The sequence below is a fragment of the Gadus chalcogrammus genome, chromosome 3 (assembly GCF_026213295.1).
Source record: "Gadus chalcogrammus isolate NIFS_2021 chromosome 3, NIFS_Gcha_1.0, whole genome shotgun sequence".
NCBI lineage: Eukaryota > Metazoa > Chordata > Actinopteri > Gadiformes > Gadidae > Gadus > Gadus chalcogrammus.
This window is the reverse complement of record NC_079414.1, coordinates 27,391,031-27,397,125: the sequence shown is the minus strand read 5'-3', so window position 1 is coordinate 27,397,125 and position 6,095 is coordinate 27,391,031. Positions and strand designations below refer to the sequence as shown.

At 51.3% G+C, this 6,095-nt stretch overlaps 2 protein-coding genes across 2 annotated transcripts in view; one reads left to right on the top strand and one right to left on the bottom strand.

Annotated features, from left to right (window-relative positions):
• gsg1l (gsg1-like) overlaps positions 1-744 on the top strand; it is a 9,001-nt gene extending 8,257 nt beyond the window's left edge. The window contains exon 5 of the mRNA XM_056587093.1: positions 1-744. This exon is cut by the window's left edge and continues 406 nt beyond it. The gene's annotated coding sequence lies outside the window, so the exon portion shown is untranslated.
• Positions 745-1,132: 388 nt separating this feature from the next.
• The window catches only part of tmc5 (transmembrane channel like 5), a 15,409-nt gene continuing 10,446 nt past the window's right edge, over positions 1,133-6,095 (bottom strand). Inside the window, exons 15-21 of the mRNA XM_056587327.1 lie at positions 5,958-6,053; positions 5,771-5,846; positions 4,564-4,697; positions 3,375-3,548; positions 2,978-3,056; positions 2,734-2,826; positions 1,133-2,386 (exon numbers count right to left, since the gene is read on the bottom strand). Of these exons, the coding sequence (XP_056443302.1) occupies positions 1,865-2,386; positions 2,734-2,826; positions 2,978-3,056; positions 3,375-3,548; positions 4,564-4,697; positions 5,771-5,846; positions 5,958-6,053 (1,174 nt within the window). The 3' untranslated portion in view covers positions 1,133-1,864. The remainder of the gene's footprint in view (positions 2,387-2,733; positions 2,827-2,977; positions 3,057-3,374; positions 3,549-4,563; positions 4,698-5,770; positions 5,847-5,957; positions 6,054-6,095) is intronic.

Below are 6,095 nucleotides of genomic sequence, written 5' to 3'. Positions count from 1 at the left end.
AGTAGGGGCAGCAGGGGCCGGTCGTAACGTCTGGGGTCATGGAGCTGTAGTAGGGGCAGCAGGGGCCAGTCGTAACGTCTGGGGTCATGGAGCTGTAGTAGGGGCAGCAGGGGCCGGTCGTAACGTCTGGGGTCATGGAGCTGTAGTAGGGGCAGCAGGGGCCAGTCGTAACGTCTGGGGTCATGGAGCTGTAGTAGGGGCAGCAGGGGCGGTCGTAACAGCCTCCTCCCAGGCTTGTGAGGTCATTCATCCCCTGGTTTGGCATGATTGCGTCGAGGGATTTCTGAAGCCATTAGTGACCCCCCCCACCCCCCCCGAGAAGCTGGACACCAACTGCTGCAGGGACTGATTTGTAGTCATTGGGTGGACAATAGAACTACAAGTCCCATGTGGAGAGAGGGTGGGCAGGATCATCGTGTGGCCCGGCGTTAGGGCTGAACTGTTCATCGTAAAGACGAACACATCTCACTCACACTCTCAAGTCTCTCCGTGTATACCGACGCCGTAAGCCTTACACACTTTAGAAAACACAGTTTAGATGCACTGCACTTCAATGAAACCCCTCATCTTGTGACTCATCAAAGGAGGGTGTAAATAGTATTGGTAATCTGTTCATTAAACCTCAACTGTTTGCTGTTTATACCGTGCCTGCGTGCATCATATTTTCAAAGACAAAAAAGGGCGATTGTAACGTATCATTATTCATGAATAAAATGATACCTTACATTTTACAGTAAAAAAACATTATTGGGTTCTGCATACTTTTCATTGTGTGGATATAGTCATCATTTTGATGAGGGATTGTTCAACCATCCAACCTTTGGAAGCATCAACCAAGTTGTTGTGCGTGCGTTGTCCTGCGGAGGGCAGTGTAGTATCGAGAAATGCAACGCGTGTATTAACTGTGGTGACGCACGGACTGTCGGTGTTATTATAATGCATCAGTATTACGGTCACAGCCATTAAGCCACGCTCCATTTCCCGTCCGTTTGGTCATTTAACTTAAGAAGCGTTTTAAGGAAGAGACATAAAACCTCAGAGGGCACGACTCGGTTCGAAACCACTTGGAGTAAACAGGAGTAATGAGCATTTAGGAGTTCAGTTAGACAGACAATTAAGGACATTGGGAATGTTGTTTTCTTTTTAATTGGACAGTAAAAGCATTTTTTATCATTCATTTAAAAAACATGACTAATTAGGGAAACATTAATCCCATCCTGCAAAGGCATAAGCCTTCATTGCAAGAAAGAAATAGGTCATAAATAGGATTAATTCATTAATGAGTTTCTTATAAAAAGTTGCTCCATTTAGGTAAATAAATAAATGGATGAAGAGATTTATCAAAATGGTTCTTCGCTCACAAACAGAAATGATTAACTTCATAGAAATGCATTTGAGACCGTCTCTCTGTGTTCTTATAGATGAATATACATGAACTAACTAATTAACTATTGATTTGAACTATATTGCAAAGTGAGATTTAAACAGAAATCATTGACTTCTGCATATCTCCCATCTTCCCCTTTCGGCCTATTGTGGTACGGTTGGTATGGAGCCCGGATAGTCTAGTCCCCACCGCTGGTAGAGTTGGTATGGAGCCCAGATAGTCTAGTCCCCAGCGCTGGTAGAGTTGGTATGGAGCCCAGATAGTCTAGTCCCCAGCGCTGGTAGAGTTGGTATGGAGCCCAGATAGTCTAGTCCCCAGCGCTGGTAGAGTTGGTATGGAGCCCAGATAGTCTAGTCCCCACCGCTGGTAGAGTTGGTATGGAGCCCAGATAGTCTAGTCCCCACCGCTGGTAGAGTTGGTATGGAGCCCGGAGAGTCTAGTCCCCAGCGCTGGTAGTTGGTATGGAGCCCGGCGGGCTCAGTACCCGTCGTCGTACTCGTTCTGCGCCTGCTGTCGGGCCAGCATGGCCTGGATCAGCGCACTGGAGGAGCCGGGCCCTATTCTCTCTGGGCCCCCCCGCCCCCCGCCCCCCTCCGCCCTCCTCCTGGCCTCCATCACCTGCATCATGACCCCGGAGGAGGTCCCGCCGTCCAGGGGGACCGGGGGTCCCTCGTAGGCGTCCCTAGCCCGCATCACCCTGACCAGCGGGTCCGCTGAGGGGGGGGTCCAGGGGGGCTGGACCAGGGGGTCTGAGGCGGGGGGGGTCCAGGGCTGGTGGACCTCCGCCCGCTGCCCCGCCCTCAGGGTCAGCCCCAGGGCGTCGGAGGGGGACTGGCGCTCCGACGGGAGGGGGGTCCTCTGGAAGCTGATGGAGAGGTGGGAGGGAGAGGGGGGCTCCCGGGGGTAGGCCCCTCTGCTGCCTTGCTCAACGGACAGGAAGGTCTGCACCATGGCGTTGGAGCTAGACCGCACGCCCGTCGAGGAGCCGCCGGAACGCCGCTGAGGAGAGGGGGAGGGAGGAGAGGGAGGGAGGGAGGGAGGGGAGGGAGGGGAGGGAGGAGAGGGAGGAGAGGGAGGGGAGGGAGGGAGGGAGGGAGGAGGGGGAGGGAGGGGAGGAGGGAGAGAGGGAGGGAGGGAGGGAGGTTTGCGGCCGGGTTAATCATTTTTCACGCTTTTGTCCAAAGCGACTAACAGGGGGCACCTCGCTTAGGGACACCTCGACACTCACACTAGGACGAGCCGGGGATCGAACTAGCAGCCTCCTGAGCTACTGCCATTTTATTAGTAATGCTGAGCCGTGGGCTTTAGGTAAAAAACGCCCGTAAACAGACTCAGGAGAGACCAACCTGTTTCTTGATCTTGGACTTTGGATGCTGAGTGGGATGAGATTTCTGAAGAGCCTGAAGTTTGTCAAGCAGGAAGGTCTTGTCTTTTCCTTCCTAGGGAAGAAGGGGGTAGTAGGGCGAAGGATGAACGATAAATGGGTAGAAAACGCTGAAACCTGAAGCGTGTTATGTTCAAGTGACAGAAGTAGGAGAGTGCAGGATACCAACAACCACAGACTCGTTTAAAAAAACAACACACACTCACATTAACGATTTGCTGCCTCAGTAGCAGAATGAGTAGCTTGCGACCTTGGGTGACTTGCCAGAAAACGAACGTGATGAACCTGGAACAGACAGCAGACAGATTAATCAGTTCATTCATCGAAAATATAGAAATGATTCACCAAATCCTCAACAAAAAAACACACACACAGATTCAACCAATGGGTGCAATTTGGTGCTTTATTATAAAATCCAGATCGAAATTGTTCATATTTAATTAAAAATAAATTACAATTTATCTTAGTATGGTTTATATTATATATAATTGTATGTTCTACAAAACACATCAACCTGCCTCTGAAACTCACTCTTTGGCCAATACATACTTCGAAAGAAAACACAATACTCAGTGCCAGTAGTGTCGGGTCATAGTGACTCACAGGATGATGATGGTGACCAGGAAGTAGAAGATCTCACTGCGGACCACGTTGACGTAGACCCAGACCGCCCATGCGGCGGCGGGCACCCCCTCCAGGCTGTTTATCCAGACCCCCACCACACTGAAGGTACTGTCCAGGCCCTTGAACGGACCGCAGAGTTGGGAAGGGGTCAGGCTGCCAATCGGAACAAAGGACACACACAACAGGATGTGAGGCGACAGTCACAGGAGGAAGATCCAAAACAGGGGAGATGTCCAGACGGGCCTTGACGGTCTGGCATTAATAGTTTGACCAGTCAGTTCTTTAGAATGTATATTTAAAGGGCTTTCACTCATAAACGTTAATAGGCAGCACGAGGGAGTGAAATCAACTCATCATCAAAATGTGAAGAGTTTGCAGCACCTGTCAGAGACAATATAACCAAAGTCAGGTTGAATCTAAACCCTGGGATACTGAATGTGAGTCAGCCCCAGTCTTAAGACACTTCTCCTCTGCCTGAAACGGCTATGAATGTTTTTGCTGCTGTTGATAAAGTAATGCTCAGGAACGAAGTGATGCAGCTGAGACCCCAGGAGGGAATCCAACCTGTGTCTCCACAAAGAGGGGTTCCTTTATGGTGGCTGCGTTAGCGACTGAGCCCCTGAGCTGCCCCCTGACCTCTGACCTGTGACCCTCACGACCCTCTGCAGTACCTCCACGAGGTGTAGGCCACCAGGGACAGCGAGCCCCCTGACCCCTGACCTTTGACCTCTGACCTGTGACCCTCACGACCCTCTCCAGTACCTCCACGAGGTGTAGGCCACCAGGGACAGCGAGCCCCCTGACCCCTGACCTTTGACCTCGGACTCTCATGACCCTCTCCAGTACCTCCAGGAGGTGTAGGCCACCAGGGACAGCGAGCCCCCTGACCTTTGACCTCGGACTCTCATGACCCTCTCCAGTACCTCCAGGAGGTGTAGGCCACCAGGGACAGCGAGCCCCCTGACCTTTGACCTCTGACCCTCATGACCCTTTCCAGTACCTCCAGGAGGTGTAGGCCACCAGGGACAGCGAGCCCCCTGACCCCTGACCTTTGACCTCGGACCCTCATGACCCTTTCCAGTACCTCCAGGAGGTGTAGGCCAACAGGGACAGCGAGCCCCCTGACCTTTGACCTCTGACCTCTGACCCTCATGACCCTCTCCAGTACCTCCAGGAGGTGTACGCCAACAGGGACAGCGAGCCCACGAAGGAGGGGAAGAAGAGGAGCGCGATGAAGATGGTCTTCATCTGCGCCGCCCGGCCCACCCGCCGCGGGGGCTGGCAGTTCTGGATCAGGCTGACCTGTAGAGCACAGATACAACTCAGGCTGACCTGTAGAGCACAGATACAACTCAGGCTGACCTGTAGAGCACAGATACAACTCAGGCTGACCTGTAGAGCACAGATACAACTCAGGCTGACCTGTAGAGCACAGAAACAACTCAGGCTGACCTGTAGAGCACAGATACAACTCAGGCTGACCTGTAGAGCACAGATACAACTCAGGCTGACCTGTAGAGCACAGATACAACTCAGGCTGACCTGTAGAGCACAGATACAACTCAGGCTGACCTGTAGAGTACAGATACAACTCAGGCTGACCTGTAGAGCACAGATACAACTCAGGCTGACCTGTAGAGCACAGATACAACTCAGGCTGACCTGTAGAGCACAGATACAACTCAGGCTGACCTGTAGAGTACAGATACAACTCAGGCTGACCTGTAGAGCACAGATACAACTCAGGCTGACCTGTAGAGCACAGATACAACTCAGGCTGACCTGTAGAGCACAGATACAACTCAGACTGACCTGTAGAGCACAGATACAACTCAACACAGATACAACTCAACACAGATACAACTCAACACAGATACAACTCAGGCTGACCTGTAGAGCACAGATACAACTCAGGCTGACCTGTAGAGCACAGATAAAACTCAGGCTGACCTGTAGAGCACAGATAAAACTCAGGCTGACCTGTAGAGCACAGATAAACCTCAACACAGATAGAACTCAACCTGTTATCAAACACAGATAGAACTCAACCTGTAGAGCACAGAGAGAACTCACTGATATATTTAATCCCTGATATGTTACACACAGAACTAGGACACAGGTTCAGAGGTGGGTGGTGGGCAGGTATGTAGTTAGTTAGGCTGGTGGGTGGGCAGACAGACACACAGTTTGGCAGGGAGCAGACAGACAGGTTGGTAGATGATACAGCCGAGTAATGAAAGGATTTGATCCATCACTTATTCATCTGGGCGGCGGTGTAACAGGCTGTGGTGAGAGACGGTCACCGATGCCACTGTATCTGATAATGGGAGGAGAGAGGGAGGCTCCTCTTACGCTCATCCACACACCCAGCCTACCTTCTTCAGGTAAAACAAAACCAGAAACTTGAAGATCTGGAGGACTGGCAGCAGAGGAGAAAAGTAGATCCCAATCCTGACAGGAACAGGAACACAGTCAGTCATTCAACTTATACACTGTATAAATGAGGCAAGGGTTTGTGTTTAGTTTGGTGTATGTTGCTCTGCTTCGATGTTGTTATCTTACCAAGCAAGCGTCTGAGCATAGATTAAATCCAGAACGTTCCTCGCTACGTCAAACTCTGGGACCCCGAGGCCTGGGATCCATCGAGTCCCGATCACCCTGAAATAAAATCAGGCTCTGTAGGCTTACAGCAACTCACTC